Raw genomic sequence first — 26,085 nt, 5'->3', positions numbered from 1 at the left:
GAGTGGGGGGGAAGCACTTGTGGGAGACAGCTAAAAAAAAAGCATTGTAAATGCAATAGGTCTCGCATTTGATTAAGTTAAAGCCATTTGCTTTGCTAATGGTATTGTATAGCAAAGCAAATGGCTTTGACTTAATAAAAGACGAGACCTATTGCATTTTTAATGCTTGTTTGTATTAGGAGGACCGTAAAAAAATATGGTACCTCAGTGAAAATACCGGCCAGGTGCCAACCCGCCCTATCCCGTTGCCCGCACGGAGGCTGTTCAGAGAGCAGGTGCTGAAAGATGCTGGGAACGAGCAGCTTTTCGCGAGCGGGGCGGGAGGAAGGGGCGTGCTCCGCAGCCGCCCCCTCACGTGCCACTTACTTCCCCTCCGCCGCTCCTCGCGCTCCATCGTCTCTCACACCGCAGAAGAAGCGCCTTCAGGATGCAGCTCGACGGAGGCAGATTGGCGGTGCACACCCTCGGGGCCCCCAGGAGCCGGAGCTCGGTATGAGGCCTCCCCCCGTCGCCGCCACCCTTCTCTCCGAGGCCTCCATGCCAGCTGAGCCAGGCAGCTCTGGGATGAAGGAAACATGAGGATCGTGCATTGCTGGCTGTGGACAGCCCTCCTGTTCCTGCAGCCCCTGCATCACCACGGTGAGTACCACCGGCTCCCGTCGTGTTTTAGCTGAGCTCGTTCACCCCGGCGCAAATTCCAGTTCACCAGTTACAAATGGTTTCTACTGGATCCACATGTGGCTTATAGGTTTTTTAAAATACTGGCACGTGTTGCCAGAGTAATTGAAATCGACCGAGTAAAGAAAAAGCGCAACCTAAAACATTTGGGTACACGTGAACGCCCGTTCAGCGAGGCAACTGGAATTTTCTCCCCAGCGGTTCAGCATACCACAAAAAACCCACACTCTAGCTATTGGGTCCAGCGAAATCATTTGCAACGAGTTACCTGGAAGTTTCACCTGGTAAAGCGTGTCAGGATGTTACCTGTTTGGCGCTTATTGCGCTTTGTGATGTAATCATACATATGTATACTGTACCGGGGATACAGGTAAGCTGCACTAACTGCCATAGGACAACAACGAAGGGGCCTTGCAACCTAGTAAGCTAAAGTGTCATTAAGGTGTATCATCCATACTTTATCGCGATAATATTTTCTTAAGTCACCAAATAATTTTCTGCTTATTTTTATTTAACTGGCTTTACAAACTGTGTGCCTCGAGTATTTAGAACAGTGCTACAAGAAAGTGAAAAAGAAACAATCTGCCACCCGCTGCCTGTCGTCCCTTTTGGGTGCCTGAGTTCTTGCCTCCAGTGGGATCCAGATGTGTTTTGTCTGTTTTAATTTTGTTCCATGTAGAGGAATTTCACAATTATTTTCTTCATTTGCAGAGGATAATCTTATAAACGGTGCGTGGATAGCAAAAATATTTTGCTTAGGGATGGGTTAAAGGGTAAATTCGACGTGGTGGGTCGTGGGTTAAAGGGTAAAGTCAACGTCGTAGGTCAGCTCAGTGTGTCAGTGCTCCTGCTGTTGATGTGTGTACACCCTGCTTTGTGACACGTCTCCCTGCTCGTTGAGGACACATTCATTGCTGGTAAATGATAATTGACCTTGCCAGGTAGGTCTCCCCCCCCCCCCTGCTGCAGCTCCACCTGCGCTTCTGTGCCTGTTGCTCCTGTGCCCCCGCTGCCCTTGTTGCCTTGTTCCACGTGTGCCCCGGTCCCGCCGTGCCCCGCTGCCCTTGGTCCCTCTGTGCCCCCGCTGCCCTTGTCACCTCGCTCCCCGCTCCCTGTGTGCCCTTGGTCCCGCCGTGCCCCGCTGCCCTTGGTCCCTCTGTGCCCCCGCTGCCCTTGTCACCTCGCTCCCCGCTCCCTGTGTGCCCTTGGTCCCGCTGTACCCCGCTGCCCTTGTTGCCTGATTCCCTCTTGTGTGCCCTTGGTGCCCCCTTGCACCCCGCTACCCATCTTGCCTTCTGTGCCCCTCCATTGAGCCAGCTCGCCTCCTGGCTCGCCCCCCTCGCCGCTCCCGTTCCAGCCGCTGCCTCCCCTGCGGCCCGCCCCCCGCGCCCATTCACTGCCCTCTGACACCCGCCTCCCGCTTTCCAGCTGCTCCTCCCTCCCACCTCCCCTTAAATTGGCGGCCGCTGAGCGGTGAGGAGAGTGACCCTTGACCTTGCCAGGTAGGCCGCTCCCCCCCCTCCCCGCTGCACCTCCACCTGCGCTTCTGTGCCTGTTGCTCCTGTGCCCCCGCTGCCCTTGTTGCCTTGTTCCACGTGTGCCCCGGTCCCGCCGTGCCCCGCTGCCCTTGGTCCCTCTGTGCCCCCACTGCCTTTGTCACCTCGCTCCCCGCTCCCTGTGTGCCCTTGGTCCCGCTGTACCCCGCTGCCCTTGTTGCCTGATTCCCTCTTGTGTGCCCTTGGTTCCCCCTTGCACCCCGCTACCCATCTTGCCTTCTGTGCCCCTCCATTGAGCCAGCTCGCCTCCTGGCTCGCCCCCCTCGCCGCTCCCATTCCCGCCGCTGCCTTCCCTGCGGCCCCGCGCCCATTTGCTGCCCTCTGACACCCGCCTTCCGCCTCCCAGCTGCTCCACCCTCCCACCTCCCCTTAAAATGGTTGCCGAAAGCAGCTGGCACGCCACTGGCGCGCCGAAGGCGTGCCTAAGGCATGCCCGTCTGCGCCCGTCCACGCCTGGCCCGCGCCCAGCGCCAGAACCCCTAGTCCCCGCACCAGCCATAAAGACCACCTCCGATACGAGGCCAGCACCCTCACCGCTCTCAACCCAGGACGGACCCTCGCCTGCTGTAGGGCCACCCCGAAGGGCACTCACGGTCCCTTCACATGCCAGAACTGCAGCTTCTCCTGCATCAAAGACGCAGAGACACCCGCCGTGACAAAACACAACCAGCTCCGATGCATCCTGATCAACACCCGCTCCGCACGCAAACACGCCGTCGAGCTATGAGACCTACTCGACACTACATCACCAGACGTCGCCTTCCTGACCGAGACCTGGATGAATGAAGCCTCCTCTCCAGACATCGCCATACCCATCCCAGACGGATACAAGATCGCCCGCAGAGACCGCACCAATGGAGTCGGAGGAGGAATCGCCATCGTCCACAAGAAAACCATCAGGGTCTCAACAAACACCGACGACGCTCTCAGCACCGCCGAACACATGCATTTCCAAATCCACACAGACCCCAAGACCACCCTAAAAGGCACCTTCGTCTACAGACCACCCGGACCCCGACCACAATTCTGTGACGCCATCGCCGACTTCATCAGCACGCACGCACTGACCTCCACCGATTACATCCTACTCGGAGACCTGAACTTCCATCTGGACTGACCACCACTGCATCCACTTCCCCTTCCGGAAACCCGTTGCACATCACCGCACACTGCAGATCTCCCGCTGCCACTGGGGCAAAATCACCGAAGCACAACTACAGACAAACCTCGCACTCCACCCACCGACCAACCCCTCCAACCCCGATGGCACGCACCCTTAGATGATGGATGGACGACTGCGCCAACACCCTAGCCCCGCTGAAAAAGCAAACCCTCGAAGACACCAGCAAGAGAGCCAACTGGTTCACCCCGGAACTCCTAGCGTCAAAGCGCACCTGCCGGAAATTGGAGAACATATGGCACAGCGATCAATCACCGGGCAACCGCGCAGCCCACAAAGACGCCATCCGCAACCACCACCACCTCATCAGGACCGCCAAGAGGACCTCCTTCAAAAGCCGTCTCGACAACAACAAGGAGCTCTTCAGCGTCGTGAAGGAACTCTCGAACCCCAGCTCCAACGCCAACGGCATCCCGCCGTCACAAGCCCTGTGCGACTCCCTCGCCACCTTCTTCCACCGCAAGATTGCTGACATCCACGACAGCTTCAACCCCCGGACGACCCTAACGGGCCCCAACACGCCAGACCCACCACACCCCACCGACCACAACCCCCTGACAACCTGGGCCAACGTGACCAATGAAGAAACAATCAAGACCATGGGCACAATCCACTCCGGCTTGCCGTCTGACCCGTTTCCACACCACATCTTCAACAAAGCCAGCAACTCCATCGCACCCCACCTGCGCAACATCATCAACCTCTCCTTTGAGACCGCGACCTTCCCTGAGAGCTGGAAACACGCCGAGATCAACGCCCTACTAAAGAAACCCAAGGCGGACCCGAGCGAACTCAAAAACTTCCGGCCCATCTCCCTGCTTCCGTCCCCAGCTAAGGTCATCGAGAAGATAGTCAACAGCCAACTCACCCGCTACCTCGAAGACAACCGCATCCTGGACCCCTCCCAGTCAGGGTTCCGCAGCAACCACAGCACCGAGACCGCCCTCATCGCCGCCACAGACAACATCAGGACCCTACTGGACAACGGCGAGACAGCGGCCATCATCCTTCTGGACCTCTCCGCCGCCTTCGACGCCGTCTGCCACCGCACACTACGCACACGACTCCACGATGCAGGGATCCGAGACAAAGCCCTGGACTGGACCTCCTCCTTCCTCTCCGGTAGAACCCAGAGAGTCTGCCTCCCCCGTTCCGATCCGAAACCTCCGAGATCATCTGTGGCGTCCCGCAGGGATCCTCCCTCAGCCCGACGCTGTTCAACGTCTACATGGTGCCCCTCGCACGCATCGCCCGACATCACAACCTCAACATAATATCCTACGCCGACGACACGCAACTGATCCTCTCCTTTACCAAGGACCCCCTCACCGCCAAATCCAACCTCCACCAGGGAATGAAGGCCGTCGCCGACTGGATGAAGGATAGCCGCCTTAAGCTGAACACAGACAAGACGGAGATCCTCATCCTCTGGCCCAACCCCTCAGCATGGGACAACACCTGGTGGCCCGCGTCGCTGGGGACACCCCATGCACCTACCAACCACGCACGCAACCTGGGAGTCATCCTCGACTCGAAACTCACCATGGCCAAACAAGTCAACGCTGTCTCCTCCACCTGCTTCAACACCCTCCGCATGCTCCGCAAGATCTACAGATGGATCCCGACTGACACAAGGAAAACAGTCACCCAGGCCCTAGTCAGCAGCAGACTCAACTACGGAAACGCCCTCTACGCCGGAGCCCCGACCAAGCTCATCAACAGACTGCAAAGAATCCAGAATGCCTCTGCACGCCTGATCCCCGACGTCCCGCGTCGCGACCACATCACTCCCCACCTGAGGTACCTGCACTGGCTCCCTGTCATCAAAAGAATCTCCTTCAAGCTCCTGATCCACGCACACAAGCCAGCCCAGCCTACCTCAACAGCCGAGTCTCCTTCTACGTACCCAACAGGAAACTCCGCTCTGCAGACCTCTCCCTGGCTACCGTCCAACGCATCCGCAGAACCACAGCCGGAGGCAGATCCTTCTCTCACCGTGTTGCCAAGACCTGGAACACCCTCCCCCTCAACCTAAGACAAACCGAAGACCTTCTAACCTTCTGGAGATGACTCAAGACCTGGCTGTTCGACCAGTAGCTGCAGCCCCCCCCTCCTTCAGCGCCTTGAAATCCTTGCGGGTATGTAGTGCGCTTTACAAATTGCATGATTGATTGTTTGATTGATTGATAGTTGAATAGCTAATCCGAAACGGAAGGGGTTAATTCCATGCAATGAAGTAAAGACCCATCGAATGTGGGCACGTTAAAATTGGTACCTTTTGGGCCACCGTTTAGAATACAGCAAAGAGATGTTTACTGTTAATTTACATAATGATACCTTTTTTTTTGCGTGGGCGTTATTATAATCCGCTTTGTGGTGCAGTTAGTATAAATTATTATAATCATTATTATCGTCACGCTCTCTTTCGGCAGCGCACTGGGGACGCGCGCGCCCCTCCCCTCCTCGCGGCTGTTGTTATCCAGTGAATGTCTGCATCCGTGCCGCAGCTCCTACCTGCTGCAGCCTCCACCTGCTGCTTAGCCGGGCACAGGTGGACAACCGGTGGGCGTGGGAGGTGCCCCAGGGCTTGTCTTGTTGGGAAAGGGAGGGGGGTCTCCACCGGATCGGTCGATCCGTTTGCAAAACAGACCCGGCTTGAATTTCCCCCATTCCGCGGTTCTGCTGTGTCTGCAGTGCTTTCTGCTGCATCGACACATTAGCTGCAGTGTCTCCCGTGGTAGGTAGGGGGAGGAGCGATCATTGTTTTAAACCCATTTCACACGGAGTCCTGCACGGGCGATCGATTGACAGCGTTAGATTGTGTTCCCGTGAGCGGGGTAGGGTGGCGAGTAAGAAAGAGCACGGCCTGGCGGGTGGCCTGCCTGCTCACCACAATTGTCTCCTTTAATAGTGATAACAACACACTGCTTGTACAGAGGCCTGCCTCATAGGTGCAGAGCACCAGCTTCTCCTGACATCTGCCTGTCTCGCGGAGGACGACACCATCTTCAGATTCCGGCCGCAGCTTTCGAGACCCAGATTCTGACAGCTACGTGTCTCGCGCGTGTTTTTGTTTGTGTCAGATTCTGACAGCTAGCAGTCTCTCTCTCGTGTTTCTTTGAGTCTCTGATTCTGACAGCTCCCTGACTCTTTCTTGGACTTGGAGTCTCTTGATCTGACAACTGCCCGTCTTTCTCCTGTTTTCCTTCGAGCCTCATATTCGGACGGCTATCGGTATGTCAGCATAAAACAAAACCTACTGGACAGAAAGCCAGCCGTCCTCGCTTCTCGGATAGCTGTCAGTCCCGCGTTTTTTGTGTCATAGCCCTTCCTGTGTCTTTAGCAGATCTCCCTTTCCCCCCTGTTGGTTTTTGTCCTCAGATTCTGACAGCTGCCTGCCTCTCTGTAGCCATGTTCACACACTCCAGATAGTTGCAGTAGGGTCTGTAGTGCAGCCATAGTGGTACACAATGTTGCTTTCTTCGGTCAATGTCTCCTGCTGACTTCTTGTCAGAGTACAGAACCTGCAATCTTAAATGTCACCCCCGGGATCACAGCTTTCCAGCTGATTCAACTCTACACATGCTTATTTCCCTTCCTAACAAATTACCAAACACAATACAAAATGCTTCGTAATTATAAGTAACTGACAAGTTAACACAAAAAGAATTAAATGACAGCCATAGTGCATTCCACAACAGCAAGGGTCATAACAGTAAGAATAGTGCACTCAATAAAAGAAAGAAAATAACAGTAAAGGATAGTATCTCCCTTTTGATAATAATCAAGTTCATTTTTGGGTTTGTTGATAACACAACCATGTTTACTTTTTCTTTCATTCCCACCTCGGTCACTCTCAAGTGACAGATCAGGAACAACTTCCTCTTGTGTTTCTTCGCTTCTATCCTCTTCCTCATCCAACCTGTTAGATTTACTTGTGTACCTGCAATGCTTTTGTTACACCTAGGCAATCTTCCCACATGCCACGTCTTGCAATCGCTCAATAACACTGAATTACAATATAATTCTACCACTCTCAAATGTTCTGAAAACCTACACTCTCCTTTCTTCAGGATACCACTCCTTTTCAATTTGAACTCATTCTTCTAAATTGAGATCATCTTCCTTCACTTGATGTTTAGCATCTGTTGGAGGGAGCTTTATTAAGGGTCAAGAGGGCAGGGGGCTGAGCACAGAGCTCTTGGAGCCTTCATGGAGTGATCAAGGGAGTGAGTTAGGGACAAAAGGGGCACCTTAATTTGAGCTGGGGTGTCTGGGAACGCTTGCTCTAAAAATGAAGGAAACAGACATGTGAGCCATGGAAACTGACACTGAGAGTTTAATTAAGAAGGTGCAACGTCAAAAACTGCAAGACAAAGGCATAAACATACAAAATACAGAATCCAGATAGTCACATGGATAAGATGGCATTTCTGTATTAAAACTATTGTACTGTCTGAGAGAGAGAAAGACTAAACCTCAACGACACATTTATAAATGCATTATGAAAAACGTAAGTTAAATCAAGGAAGATCTTCTCAGAATGCAAAACACACTTGATCTAAAATACTGAGAATACTCGCGTACCTACCTAAAACCTAAAAGAAAGCAGCTTTGTAAATGTAATACAAGTATGAAATGCTCAATAAGAAAACACCACTTTAGGGACAAAATAGCATAGCAAAATAGCATATACAGCAAATATATTGTCAAGTTAAATTGTATCTTAAAAAACAAAAAACAAGAAATGAAAGCTCTTGGGAACCACCCACACCCGCCTGCCATCTACTAACAGACGGGTGGGGTAGTCCAAAGATGTCTCTGTGGTCTCCCTTCTTATACTCTTTAAGGCGGTTAGAAGTGCCTACGGTATCGTCATCTCACGCCATTTCTACCTCGTGACTTACGGTATGGTTCTAATATTTTACCATACATGGTGACGCCCTTTCCAGTAACTGTGGTACGTGAGCTAGGTGAAAGTTCATATCTCATGCAAGGTGCTTGCCGTAAATTGGAAGCAGAAAAATGTGTATTGTAAAGGGATTCTGTATATACATATATAAATCTTCACGTCCTGTATTTCTCAGCTTGACACATCTGCGGTGGCAACTTCCCTAAAAGTATGTACTGGCCAAGGATGGAGTCTGCTGCATGTCGAAAGAACAGGGGCATGTTGAACTTTGCGCTAGTGAACTTGGCTCACGGGTAGGGTGGGGGCTCTATAGTTTGGAGCAGGAGGCCTCACAGAAAGAGGAGCTAGATATGATTTGGATCAGACCTGCCTTCAGCCTGTTGTACAGGAAAATGGCAGAACTATGGTCAATTTAACAAAGAGGCCTACATATTGAACAGAAGGGCCTACACAGGGGTTTTATGCTGGCTGAGTGGTAAGGATGTCACAGGATATTTGTTATATAGTAACACAGGATCCTCTGGTCAATTTAATACAGCCTACAAATTAGGCTGGCAGGGCAAGGACAAGGGTCTCATACCTCAGGTGTGGACAGAACGGGCCTGGGGCAAGCTATGATATAAAATCGACCCTCTCTCACATTATATCCCTTTTTATAGACCTTTTGAGGCGTTTCTGGATTCACCCATACTCCTACGAGTGACCACATTCTTTCCTGCTTTTCCCCATTACAAAGATGTCATCTTTAAAGAAATGACGTTAGATGCATCCTTAAACAGTGTAAAAATAATTGCTGAATAGCTGTTGCTGCTGCTGAATCTACCCAAAACGGTACTCGACAAAATTGGAAACACACAAATTGTGTTATATAGGCAATGAGTTTCTTACATGTTTTATGTAAAAGTACCCACATGATGGTATGCCGCTTTTACATCAATAGTTAAAAAAAACGTTTTACTCCCTTAGCCATGGACAAGATGTCTTTTAATTTAGACTAGAGAAATCAGTCATTAAAAATATTCCTATTAAATTATCTTAGGTAGACACATGATGGCACCGTACCACTGGCCTATCTTGCCACCACCAATGGTGAAATACAATTAGGTGATTCTACAGGGTCTATAATGCCAGATTCTGCAAGCCTCCAACTGCAATTCCCCACTCAAAATAATAGGTGCACTCTTCTCTTTATGCACACATGGTACAGCGTTCGCCTTCACCACAATGCATAACGCCACCCAATCTGCCTGCATTTCCAGAGAATACCTTGGGAAATTCTATCTGAACTTGTGCCTCCACCATTTCACTCCCTGTCACAACTAATAAAGGTTCAGGGCTATTAGTATCTAAAATCATAACAAGTGTCTCAAAAGCCATCCAATAAAGAACTCTTGGGTGTTCTGCATTCCTGTTTTTGAATTCTAATAATAATCTCCTAAATCCTAGTAATTTAATAGACGCACCACTAAAACTTTCTGGCTTGATGTCAGAATGTTTAAGATCCTCACCCATGTTTTCCACAAACTTCTCTTTCCAAACATTGTTGTTGATAATTGTACATGGGACACAAAGTCTGCACTATATCCAACTATATTCCACAAACGTCATGTCACATAATGGTTTCCATACATTACTATAACCAACAGCTTTATCAACACATAGTACACAACCATCTTCCTTACTACCATCCCAATCACTCATGTTATTTTCTTCCACATAAATACACTTGACTCTATCATTTCCCTTAAGCTGGCCATTACTATTTCTTTTCCTTCACACCTTTACAAAATGACTCATGACCACACCCTGAACATTTTTGTTTAAGGGCTGGTCAAGATTTACTATGAGCAAAATGCTCATAACTTCCACACCTATAACATCCATTTACGCATACCACCTTTCCAAGCTGAAAATTCTTTCTGGTGTAACTATTGTTATTGGCATACTTCTTTACATCCTTTTGCCTCTTAAGCTATTCTTTGCCACCCTTAATCTTCCCACCACCACACTCTCATTTACCACTGCTTTAGTGCACCTTCCTCTCAACTTAGCTTGTTGTACTATCGCTACTACATCTTTCAGCGACAACTTGCCATCAACCCACAACCAGTCTTGTATACTAGGATCCTTAATATATCCTTAAATTACTTGATGCCGCATTTGTTTGTCATGTAAAGTACCAAGTGATGCAACATAAGCTATCATTTCTTTATTTCTTTGCTTCCTTTGAAAAAATGTATAGGGGTCTATAGCAGCACACACTGTTGGTGAAAAGTATGTATCGAAATATTCCAAGGCATGTTCTGAAACATTTCCTTGTTCAGGTTGCCTAGATTTCTTCTCCATTGTGCTATGTACTTTTAAACCATCTGGGTCCAGGCAATGAAGTAACATTTCCTTCTTCCTCTTCAGTGCCTTGACTTGTCAAATTCTTCAAATGTAGAGATATCATTATAAAAGAAATCCCTCCATTCTTTTCATTTTGTGGATGATTCTGAGCCAGAATTTATAACTGGTTGTTTAGGTGTGAGATTCATGATTGTGCACACATGTTGTTTACACAATTTATTTCAATGTACTTTGTAACATAAGTCTTACAGAATTGCAGAAGAACTTAAAGCAACCCTTGACAAGGGCGGGATCACTGCTCTCATTCGCCTTGATTTGAGTGCAGAATTTGATACTGTTTCCCACCTGTTCCTTAGAAGACATGAGGAGTGTGGGATCACTGGCATGGCCTTGGGATAGTTTTCCTCCTTTCTGGATCATCACTCCATTCAGGTCACCTCCAAACCTTTCCCCTTTACTACTCAGACAATTTTGTCCTCTTGCGCACTTTGTGGACGCCTTTGATTTCTGTATACTTTCATATGCGGGCGATACTCAGATCGTTGTTACCCTGTCTCCAGTTTCATGCAAGTTCCTTTCAACGTAAACTCTGCCTAGAATCTATTGCACAGTTGGTAGGAGGCAACGGCCCTAAACTTAATTGGCAGTAAAACTGAGATAATTTTAGTCAGGAACTGGCCTTGCTATGGGGTCCCCAGAAGTGACCATAAGCACGTGGTCTCCTGCCTGTACCTAAACACTTCCCATAGAAAAGAACATTTATTTTAAGGATCTCTGTTTGACTTACAGAGCCATGCGCCACTCAGGCCCTTTATCTCTCATATGTCTTGTTAGTCCTTACCGGCCTACAAGAGCAATACGTTCCTTCCACCTCCAACTGGCGCAGGTATCCTGTTTAACTGGGTAAGGCAGGAATACTGTTAGTCTCTGCCTCTGAAAGGGATCTTCGAAAACAAGACCTGGCTATTCTAATAGCCACGGCCCTTATGGCTGTTGAGGTTTTCCTTCTGTCTGCCAGGGCTGGGAAGCTCTACTTGGGTCGTCATGGGCTATATAAATTATTGAAATAAAAAATAGAAATATATAAATATCATGCACAAAAAAATAGCCAAAATCAGCACTTTGGCATGAACCAGTATTATACAAAATATGTGAAGTAAAAGTACAGTTATACACCACTACTTATAGACCCCCAAAAAATGATTACAGAACCTTGGCAGGTTATTTTCTTTAATCAACACGATGATCTTTTAGAGTATACTTGGACAATATTTAGTGGCCCCAAATGACTAAGCATAAAGCATTAGCAGTATATACATTCGTTGAATGTTCACATGAGTTGAAATAGTTCACCAATTTGTACTGATGCACACACAATCAAGATACTTTAAGTAAAGTCTTTATTGCCACCCTTGTGTTACACAATATGGCTGTCTTCAGGCAGCCGACTTCTCCTTGTTATTGCACAGAACCTAAAACCTTATGATGCCAAACACAGCATCAAAACCTTTAATCTAATCCATCTCTGAACTTAGTCGCTGTGTTTCTGTCTGTCTCTTTCCCTGTCCTCATATTCCAGCTGTGACAGCTACTTGACTCTCTCTGATGAGTGCTTGATCCTCAAGCCTCGAGGTACCTGTCCCTCTCCCTGCTGTAATTGTGACAGCTGTGTGTCTCTTGCATGTGTTTTTGATCTTCTGATCCTGACCGCTGCCTGTATTATGATGTGCTTGATTCTCAGAATCTTATAGCTACCTGTCTTCATTGCTGTCCGTTTGCTCCCTGACCCCCATCCTGCCATTATGGTAGCTGCCAGTCTCTTTAATGTATTATTTCTTCTCAGATTATGTTCGGTGTCTCTCAGGCAAGGGAGGATATTTAATGCTTTCCTCTTGGACACTTGGGGCCTGATTACGACTTTGGTGGTGCAGCTCTGGGTCAACCCCGCTGCCGCACCACCAAAGCTGAGGTCGGGTCACCCTTCTGATTCTGAGTGTAACTCATGTCTGGCGCGCTTTGTTTTGACGTTCCAATGACAGTGCCCTGACAGTGGGCACCGCATTGGGAACGCTCCAAAAAGGTCCTGCCCGGCATGGACTGTATCAACTATGCCATGCAGGAACTGGTGTGCATGCACACGGGGGTACATGTTGAGCCCCCTTGTGTGCATCCACATGGCGCTAAGGCACACGGGGGCTCTACCTTTGTTTCCTCTCTGCCACTGTTTTCAAACCATAGCGGAAACTTGTAATATGTTCTATATTATTGCCTTCTGACTGTCGCATCACTGACAGGGAACGGCAGTTCCCTGGCAGACGCGGTGGGGCGATGGCGGTCTAACTCCCCTTATTGTAATATGGCAGTCCAGAGAGCGCCACCGCCTCGCCGCCACGAGTCTGGCAGTTGGTAATTAATCCCTTAGTGTTCTGTATTTCTCTTGTTTTGTTTGCTCCTTAGATTCTGTCAGAGGCTTGCCTCGTTTTTTTAGGTGACTGTCATTTTCAGGGTTATATGATTCTTAGAGTCCAATAGCTTCCCCTCTCTTCTTGGGATATTTGATCTTCTAATCGTGACAGCTGTGTCTCTCATGGTGTGCTTGATTCTAACATTTTAGACAACTGTTTTTAGTCGTAGGGTCAGAATTAGAGTTTGGCAGACAGTGTACCCTGTCACAAATGTAACGGAGTACCCTGTCCAACAAATCCTCTGTCTCCCTGCTCAGTTTTGAGTCAGACAGAACATCAGTTTGCCGTTTCAAGTGCCCCCGCTGATTCCACCATCTGAAAATTTACTTCGAAGGCCCGATGGAGTAGGGGCCATCAGAGTAAGAGCATCAGACTACCCACCCTGCTTAGAGTGGGGGCTCTGATGTCCTTTTTCTTACGAACAAAAAAAGAGGCCTCCATTGTCTGGGAGAAAACTCCTGCTTTGGAAGTTTGTTTCTGAAAAACAGAAATGCACACTAAACTTTGTGTACCTTTACAGGAGCCACCCCAGTATTGGCTACTGTGAAGGCACAGAAATCACTACAGGGCCGGCTGTGATCTCTTAATTTGACATGTGGCAATGCAGTCGGGTTGGAGGACATGACTTCTGCCACCTAGCTAGAGGGCAGGCCAACTGCCAGAGTCTAAATCTGCCCCTTTGTGTCTGTCCCTCATAGTCTGGCTGTTGCGTGACTTTCCTGTGTGTTTTATCCTCAGATTGTGACAGCTGTCTGTTTCTCTCTTGTTAAGTGTAATCTTCAGAATGCAACATCTGCCTCTGTATTCCGTGTTAATTATCAGATTATTGCCAGCTGCCATTCTCTCAGAAGGTGTCTGAATCTTAGATGCTTGTAGCTGTCTTCCTTATGTTGTGCATATCCTCATTTCTGACACGTGAATATCTATAATTGTGTCTGTGCCTCAGATCTGTCAGCTGACTCTCTCTTGGAGGGAGGGAGGAAGGGAGGAGATGTTTGATTCTCAGCCTGTGTCAGCTGCTTCTCTTGCTCACGTGGGTTCATCCACTGCTTGCCTTTCTGTTGGAGATGTTTCATTCTGATACTCTTCTTACTGCTGCACTCTGCCTGCCTGTCTCATAAGATACTTTATCCTTAATTTCTAGAGATGGCACTGTGTTCACTGCGCACCCAAAATGAGAATATCCAGTATTGGATATTTATGTCGACCAATTATGTGAGGCGATGACATTGCAGCCACAAATACGGCAAAACATTCTAGTATCGTCAATCAGTGACTAAATGATACAGTTGATCTTAGATTTCATACTGATTAAGCCAAGTCATTCACACAATCGCTCCTAGATCTCTGGCTTTTGATGCTGTCTCAGATTCAGAGTTCAGGCAGCGGATTAAACCTTCCCCATCTTTAATGAAAAAAAAATAAAAAAAACCTTCACCATCTTGTATATCGGGATTGCTTCTGAAGTTCACAGTTCAGGCGTCTACCGTGTATCGGCTGCTGATAAATTCTCATGTTCAGATTGGTTCATCTTGAACTTTTGATACTCCTTACACTGCATCACATACAGTGATTACTTCTTAGAAGCAGGGGCGCATCTACTCACCATCTTCAGATAATTTGAAGCTCAGACTTCAGGTAATAGCTCATGTTGGAATTCAAAGTTGCAGTAGCTCACCAGATCTTAATTATTTGTAATGATAGCCTAGACTCTTTTTATTGACATTGGAGCAGAGTAGACTTTTCTGAGTCCACATTCACTCTGGTGGATCCTGGATGGCTCATAACCCCTCACATTTCCATGGCAGAGCTTTTACTTCTTCTGAGTTTTGGTATTTATCATCTTATATTGTAAGACTTGTAATAACCATTCGTGTTTGCCTTGTGGAATCTCAGATTTTTCATAGCACTTCAAGTTTGCCATGGTGAACTTCTGACTTTGTCCTTTTGTTTGACTTGGTGGATATCAATTCAATTCAATTCAATTAAGTTTTATTCGGTGCAAATTAATGACCATAAAAGCACAATACACAAACATAATAAGAAAAAAAATAAATAAATACAAGGGCAGATTATAGTAGACATAACAATACATTAAAAACAATAAATTAATTATATAATACTAATTAAAAAAAATAGGGGCATTTGGTTAAAAACACATACTTTTCCTGGAATTGATGCATTTGTTTAAAAAGGTTGCAGTATAAAAACAAATATCCGCAGATTGCAAATTAAAAATTAGTTTCATTGCTTGCTCAACTGAACGTGTTCCATATTTAACAAACATTGGTTTGAGAAGGGCAATCCGAAAATTAGAATACAATTTGCAAAATAGCATAAAGTGCAATGTGCTTTGCATGGAGATCCCGTCACATCTACAAGGCCCAGATGGATGTTTTTTCATTGTTGGATGGCCCACCAAATGGTGCGCTATTCCAAATCTGAGTCTTGTTAACACAAATTTATGTGACGGTCTTGTGACCAAGGTTAAGTAGACAGGAAATCCATCCGTAGATAAATATCTGTTATAAAATGTGACAGTGGACAGAGTTCCAGCGGCAACAGTCCTCTTTCTCTCTACAAAGGCCAGAAAACCCCTTTTTAACTCGACTTTGGGGATCAGTAAAACTGCTTTGTGCGAGGGCGAGTGAAAAGGAGCACAGGTGTCTAGCAGGTTGGTGGAAGTTCAGCCGATGGGTGAGGTAGGCAGGTCGTAGGTCATGGCGGGCTTTGTAGGTGTGCGTGAGGATCTTGACCTGGCATCTTTTCTGGATGAGGAGCTAGTGGAGGTCTCTCGTGGGGAGCGATGTGGGTTCATTTGGGGAGGTCCAGGATGATTCTGGCTGCAGCGTTCTGTATGGTCTGGAGTATTCTAAGGAGCCGGATGGAGATGCCAGCGTAGAGGGTGTTCCTGTAGTTGAAGTGGCTGGTGAAAAGGACCCGAGTTACGGTCTTTCTGGTGTTTTTTGGGATCCATCTGAAGATTCTGCGGAGCATGCAAATTTTGTGGAAGTAAGCGGCGGCGACTGCGTTAACTTTTTGTTTCATTGTCTGTTGACTCTCATGGTTGATGCCGAGGTTGCCTGCGTGGGTGGTCAGTGTGGGTGTGGGTTTGAGTTCTGCTGGCCACCACCTATGGTCCCATGTGGAGGCGTTCTTCCCAAAGATCAGTACTTCAGTTTTGTCGGAGATGAGTTGGAGGCAGCTGTCTCTCATCCATTTGGCCATGTTGGTCATGGCGTTGCAGAACTTCGTTTTGGCGTTGGCGGGGTCTTCGGTGAGCGAGAGGGTCAGTTGATGTCATCTGCACAGAAGATTATGTTGAGTCCGTGGGATCTGACATCAGTGAGGGAGGTCATGTAGAAGTTGAACAGGGTGGGGCTGAAGGATGATCCTTGTGGTACACCACATATAATGTCTTTGGGTGCAGAGGTGAAGGGAGGCAATCGTATGCTCTGTATGCGTCCTGTAAGGAAGGAGGCAATGCACTTGAGGGCATTGTGCCGTATGCCTATGATGTAGAGTCTGTTGATGAAGGTGTTGTGGGAGGCTGTGCCGAACGTCGTAGAGAGGTCGAGGAGTGTTCTGATGTCGTCTGCAGCGGCAATCAGCATGATCTCAGTGCTGTGTTTGGAACTGAATCCTGATTGAGAGGCGTCCAGTAAGTGGTTTTGTTCTACGAATTCATTGAGCTGCTGGTTCATGGCTTTCTCGAGAACTTTGGCTGGGTAGCGGAGATCGAAAGATAATTTTTGAGATCGTTGGGAGTCACCGTAGGCTTTCTTTAGGAGTGGTCTGATGTCTACATGTTTTCATCTGTCCGGAAAGGTTGCTGTGGAGATGGAGGCATTGAGGATGCTGGTGAGTTGTGTGCTGATTGGGTTTGTTGCAAGGTTGTAGAGGTGGTGGGGGCAGGGGTCGTGTGCGCCCCAGTGTGGATGGAAGACATGATGGCTGAGGTGGTCAGGCTGGTGAACGGTGACCAGGTGGTGATGGTTTGGCTGGTGTTTGCTGGTTGATTCAGGTCAACGGGGTTGATGGTGGCGGGTTGGATGTTTAAATTGTTGTAGATGTTGGTGTTCTTGTTGTGGTAGAAGTCTGAGAGAGTGTCACAGAGTTCTTGGGAGGGATAGATGATGTTCTTATGACTGTCGGGTTGGAGAATTCTTTGACTATTTTTTTTTGTAAACATATTTTATTGGTTTTAGATATACAGTACAGGGTTTTTGAGCATCATACGACAAGACATCTTTAGTAGCATTATTTCTCGGTCTCCCATGTGCATTCTGAATCAAGGAGATTCCCCCATACATTGACGCAAAAAAAAAGCGAACTTAACTCTAACTATGCCGTGTACCTGTATAAATGTATGGTCTTGGTCGTGTACCTACTTGGTGTGTCTATGTGTGTCAATAGATTCTCTGTTCTCGTACCTATGGGACGTGGTGAGACTGCTGTGTTACGGCGGCGCTGCTAGCTGCATCGAACGACATTGATGTGTAAATACTGTATGTTTTTAAACTGAAATTATTGCAATTTTAATAGCTTGACAAATTGGCTAAAATTGGTTACATACCGATATTTACTGAATTGCTCATTGCTCATTTGCACATTATATTTGCTGCTACTTGCATATAGGCATAGAAATTACCTTTTAAAATTGCTCATTTGCACATTGCACACGCGCTGCTTGTTCCTCGCCACCATGCCTCGGTCCGACTCGGCAAATGTCGTTGATCGGAAGGCGATTTCTGGGCGGACATATTGAGGGTCTTGGACATCTCAGGGTAAGAGTGGGTAGCGGACTAGCATTCCCGCTGACAGCACCATAAAACCCGATGCAAGAGCGCACGCGCAGTGGACGCGATGGAACTGCTGTGTTACGGCGGCGCCACTAGCTGCATCCAACGACATTGATGTGTAAATATTGTATGTTTTTAAACTGAAATTATTGCTATTTTAATAGCTTGACAAATTGGCTAAAATTGGTTACATACCGATATTTACTGAATTGCTCATTGCTCATTTGCACATTATACTTGCTGCAACTTGCATATAGGCATAGAAATTACCTTTTAAAATTGCTCATTTGCACATTGCACACAAGCTGCTTGGTCCTCGCCACCACGCCTCGGTCCAACTCGGCAAGTGCCGTTGATCAGTAGGCGCTTTCTGAGCGGACATATTGGGGGGTCTTGGACACCTCAGGGTAAGAGTGGGTAGCGGACTAGCATTCCCGCTGACAGCACCATAAAACCCGATGCAAGAGCGCACCCGCAGCGGACGCGGTGGGACTGCTGTGTTACGGCGGCGCCGCTAGCTGCATCGAACGACATTGATGTGTAAATAATGTATGTTTTTAAACTGAAATTATTGCAATTTTAATAGCTTGACAAATTGGCTAAAATTGGGTACATACCCATATTTACTGAATTGCTCATTGCTCATTTGCACATTATACTTGCTGCTGCTTGCATATAGGCATAGAAATGACCTTTTAAAATTGCTTATTTGCACATTGCACACGCGCTGCTTGGTCCTCGCCACCACGCCTCGGTCCGACTCGGCAAGTGCCATTGATCGGAAGGCACTTTCTGGGCGGACATATTGGGGGTCTTGGACACCTCAGGGTAAGAGTGGGTAGCGGACTAGCATTCCCGCTGACAGCACCATAAAACCTGATGCAAGAGCGGACGCGGTGGGACTGCTGTGTTACGGTGGCGCCGCTAGCTGCATCGAATGACATTGATGTGTAAATACTGTATGTTTTTAAACTGAAATTATTGCAATTTTAATAGCTTGACAAATTGGCTAAAATTGGTTACATACCGATATTTACTGAATTGCTCATTTGCACATTATACTTGCTGCTACTTGCATATAGGCATAGAAATTACCTTTTAAAATTGCTCATTTGCACATTGCACACGCGCTGCTTGGTCCTCGCCACCACGCCTCGGTCCGACTCGGCAAGTGCCGTTGATCGGAAGGCGCTTTCTGGGCAGACATATTGGGGGTCTTGGACACCTCAGGGTAAGAGTGGGTAGTGGACTAGCATTTCTGCTGACAGCACCATAAAACCCGATACATGAGCGCACGCGCAGCGGACGCGCTCAGTGGGCGCGTCGCCGGCGCGCCAAAGGCAAGCCCGTCTGCGCCCGTCCGCGCCTGGCCCACGCCTAGCACCAGAACCCCTGTGTCTCCTCCATCAGAACCAAAAATTGTGACCTATACACAAGAGGAGCTATGGAGGCTGAACACTATGAGCACATCAAACTGCGGGTTGTGTTATGATTTTCAGAAGGAGCCAAAGAGATGTGAACAATGTGGGCTGCAGCTGAGTTATATGAAAGTAAAGACATGAATAACACAGCAAAAATCCACTAACACTAAAGAGATTAAAGCTGTGCTAATTAACGCACGCTCACTGGTAAAACACAACATTGAACTTGCAGAAATGATAGAAACTCATAAACTTGATTTAGCGTTTATAACGGAGACTTGGGCAGAAAAAACGTCAGACCTGGAGCTAATACTAGCACTTCCTGCGGGCTACTCCATTACCAGAGCTGACCGAACACACAAGCGGGGAGGAGGATTAGCTATCATCTCCAGAGAAGAAATCAGAGTAGCTGGATGTTCGATGGGCAGTACACCGGACTGTGAAATATTAGCATTCCGAATATCAATAAACAATAATGATTCACTTAAAGGACTTCTTATATATCGTCCGCCAAAAGCCCGGACTCCGCTAATTGATAATATTAGCTCCTTCTTGGAGTCCAGCATAAACTACTTAGATTTCACAGTGCTGGAAGATTTCAACTATCATCTAGAAAAGGAAAAGGAGCACAATATTGTCACATTCATTGAGACCATGGCAAGTTTCTCCTTGGAACAGATAGTTAGGCAAGAGACACATGTCGCAGGACATACACTGGACAACATTTTTACTTCCAATCCATGGGTAAGGATTTCGGAAGTCATTCCAGTCCCGTGGTCGGATCATTAAGCTATAATATTAACTGTACAGAATAATGGGCACAAAACACTATCAATTAGCAACAACACCCCGGTCGTATATCACGATTGGGATAAAATAAACATTCCTAAATTACATGCCCAACTAAGCGCTTCAAAGCCAAGCCTAGACTCAGACTCTAACTCTGGGGTTAATAAAATTACCCCAACAAATCAATAAGAGAGGGGACTAGGAACTATAGGATTGAAAGAGGTCCTGAACCAGTGCTCCTAAAAGTCATATACTATTCCAATGGATGGTTACAGTTCCTACATAAGGAAAAAAAGTGATAGCCAAAAGATAAGCTATAGAAAGTAGGGGATGTCTCCAAGGGCAAAGTGAGTGTGCAGAGTGAGGAGAGGATACTCCTTGATGTGGTACTTGGTGCCCTCATACACCCTTGCGGATGTTTGGCATCATCATTGGGCACAGTTGCTCCTCGTGGGGGTGGCGCTGCAGTCCCTCACGGGCCCTTGGTTAGGGGCTCTCTGGCGGAGTTCTTTTAGGAGTTGCCGCATTTGTGAGTGTGGGTGTGTGGGTAGTAGTGTGCTAGTGAGTGCAGGTTATAAAATTGAAACAGGGTCCAAAAATAGTTTAATTGGGAGGTCCCTGGTTCAAATTAAAACATGGACGGGGATGGAGATGCACGGTAGTGCTAATATGAGAGGGGAAACTGAACCAAATAAAGTCCCACTTCTCTCAACCCGTGTAGTGTATTAACAAAAGTGCTCTAAAGAAAGTCAGGTCAACATGTTTCGCGCTATCTGATGGTCCCTATTGGATCCAGGAGCGCTTCGTCAGGACCAAAAAAGGAAGAATATTAGAAGAATGGGTTCGGGAAAAGACAGCCCGTAATCCCATTCGTTACCTAGGTCTGGTATGCTTGACAGATCATGTCCAGAATCCGTTTTTATACGAAAATCCTGTATCACAGCCTAAGAGGAGACATAACAAAAAAAGGGGGGGGGGGGGAGAGGAAGGGGGGGGGGAAAGAATAACATATCAAGGGTGCCGTAATAATATGGACACTCTTGCACAGTCTGTGCTCAGGTGCCCGGTGCATGTAGACCACCGGTGATCGATACGTGGTGATCATGCTTACTACGCGGCAGGGTACCGGGATACTACCCAGCATAAACAGGAAAAGGTGTGAGGGTGATGATTAATAATAGGAATTGCGTGTGACACACGAGACGGTCGTGACTGACTGGAATGCAACACTGCAATGGTGCTGAGAAGACATCGGTATATTGGTGTTACATTGCGACCCCTTAGAGTTGGTGCTGTGAAGGCTCTCCACATCCAAAGAATACGAGATAAAACTGTTAACAAGCCTGTATCTCTGCTGAATATGGTGGGGAGTGACTGACCATAGCAGGGCGGTGCAAGTGCCGGTCGTATGGTAACTATGGTGTCCTCTCCTGTGAATAAACTAGCACGGTGTAATCTTAGTGCTATGTACACGTGAGGTGGTCAGGTGCAAAACAACAGTACATATCAAATTTACCAGACACATAAAACGAGAGCACACGCCTACCCTCTCCAACTAGGTGATGGGCTCCGTCAGCTAGAGCCGCGTTGTAAGGCTGTAAATGGTAGAAGTAGTAAGAGGTAAGAGAGAATTGACAATACCTGGATCGAGGATACTGCTCGGGCGTCCCGTGACAAAGGTGCCGGTACTTACTAGACTTGTAGCCTTACGTTGCGGGGTGACCTACCCGAGCGTTGCTCTGCCGGTAACATCAGAGTGCATAAACCATTAGGTTATGTAGTGCTGCCGGACAGGAAGCAGGCTCCGACTAATGACGTCCTATCGGAAAGCGCCCGTCAGTCAGCATGCACGACGGAGGACAGAAAGGGGCTGGGCTGTTGGCTCTGGCGGCCATGTTGGAGTGGTAAAACGGTCCATAGGGGACTAAGTAAAGGGAGATGATGACTGATACCGTGAGGTCAGGGGGTGGGAGGTATAGAGCAATACCTCAACACACAAATCAATATGGTAAATGCGTGTCATTCTGGAAAATAACAACGATAAGTGGAGTTAACGGAAATTATAATTAATAACTGACTAAGATGCTATTCTCAGATAAGAAAAATGGACGTACTAAAAACGATCGTGTTCCCACTCGGGGTTAAGACCACAGCGTTCTAAGCCTCGAAAGAAATGTTACATGATGTGCCTGTGGCGGTTCAGTAAGTGTGGCAATAATGGTAATACATACTAGAGCCTAGTAATATAAGCAGCAGAGGTATGTTGGAAGGATATTGATTTGTGTGTTGAGGTATTGCTCTATACCTCCCACCCCCTGACCTCACGGTATCAGTCATCATCTCCCTTTACTTAGTCCCCTATGGACCGTTTTACCACTCCAACATGGCCGCCAGAGCCAACAGCCCAGCCCCTTTCTGTTCTCCGTCGTGCATGCTGACTGACGGGCGCTTTCCGATAGGACGTCATTAGTCGGAGCCTGCTTCCTGTCCGGCAGCACTACATAACCTACTGGTTTATGCACTCTGATGTTACCGGCAGAGCAACGCTCGGGTAGGTCACCCCGCAACGTAAGGCTACAAGTCTAGTAAGTACCGGCACCTTTGTCACGGGACGCCCGAGCCGTATCCTCGATCCAGGTATTGTCAATTTTCTCTTACCTCTTACTACTTCTACCATTTACAGCCTTACAACGCGGCTCTAGCTGACGGAGCCCATCACCTAGTTGGAGAGGGTAGGCGCGTGCTTTCGTTTTATGTGTCTGCTAAATTTGATATGTACTGTTGTTTTGCACCTGACCACCTCACGTGTACATAGCACTAAGATTACACCGTCCTAGTTTATTCACAGGAGAGGACACCATAGTTACCATACGACCGGCACTTGCACCGCCCTGCTATGGTCAGTCACTCCCCACCATATTCAGCAGAGATACAGGCTTGTTAACAGTTTTATCTCGTATTCTTTGGATGTGGAGAGCCTTCACAGCACCAACTCTAAGGGGTCGCAATGTAACACCAATATACCGATGTCTTCTCAGCACCATTGCAGTGTTGCATTCCAGTCAGTCATGACCGTCTCGTGTGTCACACGCAATTCCTATTATTAATCATCACCCTCACACCTTTTCCTGTTTATGCTGGGTAGTATCCCGGTACCCTGCCGCGTAGTAAGCATGATCACCACGTATCGATCACCGGTGGTCTACATGCACCGGGCACCTGAGCACAGACTGTGCAAGAGTGTCCATATTATTACGGCACCCTTGATATGTTATTCTTTCCCCCCCCCCCTTCCTCTCCCCCCCCCCTTTTTTTGTTATGTCTCCTCTTAGGCTGTGATACAGGATTTTCGTATAAAAACGGATTCTGGACACGATCTGTCAAGCATACCAGACCTAGGTAACGATTGGGATTACGGGCTGTCTTTTCCCGAACCCATTCTTCTAATATTCTTCCTTTTTTGGTCCTGACGAAGCGCTCCTGGATCCAATAGGGACCATCAGATAGCGCGAAACATGTTGACCTGACTTTCTTTAGAGCACTTTTGTTAATACACTACACGGGTTGAGAGAAGTGGGACTTTATTTGGTTCAGTTTCCCCTCTCATATTAGCACTACCGTGCATCTCCATCCCCGTCCATGTTTTAATTTGAATCAGGGACCTCCCAATTAAACTATTTTTGGACCCTGTTTCAATTTTATAACCTGCACTCACTAGCACACTGCTACCCACACACCCACACTCACAAATGCGGCAACTCCTAAAAGAACTCCGCCAGAGAGCCCCTAACCAAGGGCCCGTGAGGGACTGCAGCGCCACCCCCACGAGGAGCAACTGTGCCCAATGATGATGCCAAACATCCGCAAGGGTGTGTGAGGGCACCAAGTACCACATCAAGGAGTATCCTCTCCTCACTCTGCACACTCACTTTGCCCTTGGAGACATCCCCTACTTTCTATAGCTTATCTTTTGGCTATCACTTTTTTTCTTTATGTAGGAACTGTAACCATCCATTGGAATAGTTAATAAAATTACCACCTGGATTAAAACAGCATTAGACACAACAGCTCCCAAAAAGAACTTCATGTCGAAAAGGAAAAAACCCTCTGAGCCTTGGTTCTCAGAAAAGCTAAGAGTGAAAAAAAAGAATGTAGAAGGTCAGAAAGAAAGTGGAGAGCTAATTATGACCAGACAAGAAAAACTGACTACACATATACCATGACAGAATATAAGAAACTGATTATCGAGGAAAAGAGCAAATATTTTACAAAGAAAATTCTGGAGGCTAAGAACACCAGTAGAGAGTTGTTTGATACAGTAAAAAAATTAGCAAACCTCCCAATGAATGCTCGAAAAAGTTTCAGCCCAGATTTCTGTAACACCTTAGGTCAATTCTTTATAAACAAAGTCGAGACTGTTTATAGAACATTCTCGGATAACAACACCTTTTCGGATGAAAGACCTAGGCTAGGACCAGGGGCATTGGACACGTTTTTTACTTTTTCTGGACCTACGATGGAAGAGATAACCAAGTGGTAAAGACTACCAAGTCAGGGGCTCCGTCTGACCCTTGCCCTCCTAAGGTTTTCCACCTGTTCCCAGAAATACTCAGCGAGCAACTTAGAGCACTGTTCTCCGATATAATACAATCAGGCACATTCCCAATGGCATGGAAGTCAGCCTCAGTCCGACCACTACTGAAAAAATCTAACCTTGACCCCAATAACCCTAGCAGCTACAGGCCCATCTCTAGGATCCCGTTTCCATCTAAGGTGCTGGAGAAACTACTTAACACACAGATCTCAACATATATCACCACTGGAGACTTCTTGGACCACTCACAATATGGTTTCCGAGAGGGCCATGGGACAGAGACGGCACTGATTATGGCAGTAGAGGAGCTCAGAAGAACTCTGGATGCAGGAAAGAAGGCAGCCTTGATCTTGTTGGATCTCTCGGCGGCCTTCGACACTGTTAACCATAAGATCTTAATTGGTATACTAGTTGAGCTGGGATTCCAAGACAATGCCATTACCCTACTGTCGTCATATTTAGCAGACAGATCCTTTGTAATAGAAGTAGATGGCTCAGCATCTAAATCCTTCTCGATGCCATGTGGGGTGCCACAGGGCTCATCCTTGAGCCCTACACTGTTTAATATATACGAGGCCCCTCTGGCAGCGATCATCAGGCAATGTGGCTTCTCGGTGATATCATATGCCGATGACACCCAGGTGGTGGTATCAGTCTCAAATAACATCGATGAGACAGTCGATCAATTTAATATCTGCATGTCACAGATAAAGACATGGATGCAGAAAAACTGCCTTAAATTGGACGGTGAAAAAAACGAGGTGCTGCTATTAGGGGCAAACACCTCCTTCTGGTCCCCAAGATGGTGGCTAGTTGATATGGGTGAATACCCAACTCAAGTCCCAAAGGTTAGAAACCTGGGGGTAATATTCGATGAAAGACTGACATTTGAATGTCAGATCACCAAGCTCGCCTTTTTGGAGCATCCTGAAAATGATTAGGAAAATCAGCCCTTTCATCCCCAAGGATACATTAAAGACATTGGTCACAGCACTGGCCCTTTCTAGACTGGATTACGGCAACACCCTATATGTGGGGTTACAGTCTCAACTCCTACTGAAGCTTCAGCGAATGCAGAATGCAGCAGCGAGATTAATTCTAGATGTCCCCAAATACGAACCAGTTTCTCACCGGTTGAGAGACCTCCACTGGCTTCCAGTGGAAAAGAGAATTAAATTCAAGTCACAATGCCTAGCATATAAGGCCCTACAGGGCAGAGGACCTTTGTATATAAGAACACATCTCCAAAGATGTATACCAACCACAGCCTACCGATTCAGATAAAAAACAGCACATCACTCATGTCATTTAGAAAGCTATTGAAAACTTGGTTATTCGC

General features: G+C 47.3%; 1 protein-coding gene across 6 annotated transcripts in view; it reads left to right on the top strand.

The window, feature by feature from the left end:
- The first annotated feature begins 412 nt into the window (after positions 1–412).
- ADAM11 (ADAM metallopeptidase domain 11) overlaps positions 413–26,085 on the top strand; it is a 789,906-nt gene continuing 764,233 nt past the window's right edge. For 5 of the 6 annotated variants that reach the window (XM_085646660.1, XM_085646679.1, XM_085646669.1 and 2 more), the window contains exon 1: positions 413–639. In XM_085646660.1, the coding sequence (XP_085502786.1) occupies positions 576–639 (64 nt within the window). In that variant the 5' untranslated portion in view covers positions 413–575. Of the gene's footprint in view, positions 640–5,317; positions 5,553–26,085 lie in introns of those variants that run through there. The other variant, XM_085646652.1, reaches the window with a different exon arrangement.

The sequence above is a fragment of the Triturus cristatus genome, chromosome 1_1 (genome assembly GCF_964204655.1).
Source record: "Triturus cristatus chromosome 1_1, aTriCri1.1, whole genome shotgun sequence".
Lineage (NCBI taxonomy): Eukaryota > Metazoa > Chordata > Amphibia > Caudata > Salamandridae > Triturus > Triturus cristatus.
Note: the sequence above shows the minus strand (reverse complement) of the source record. Positions and strands in the feature narration are given on the sequence as shown.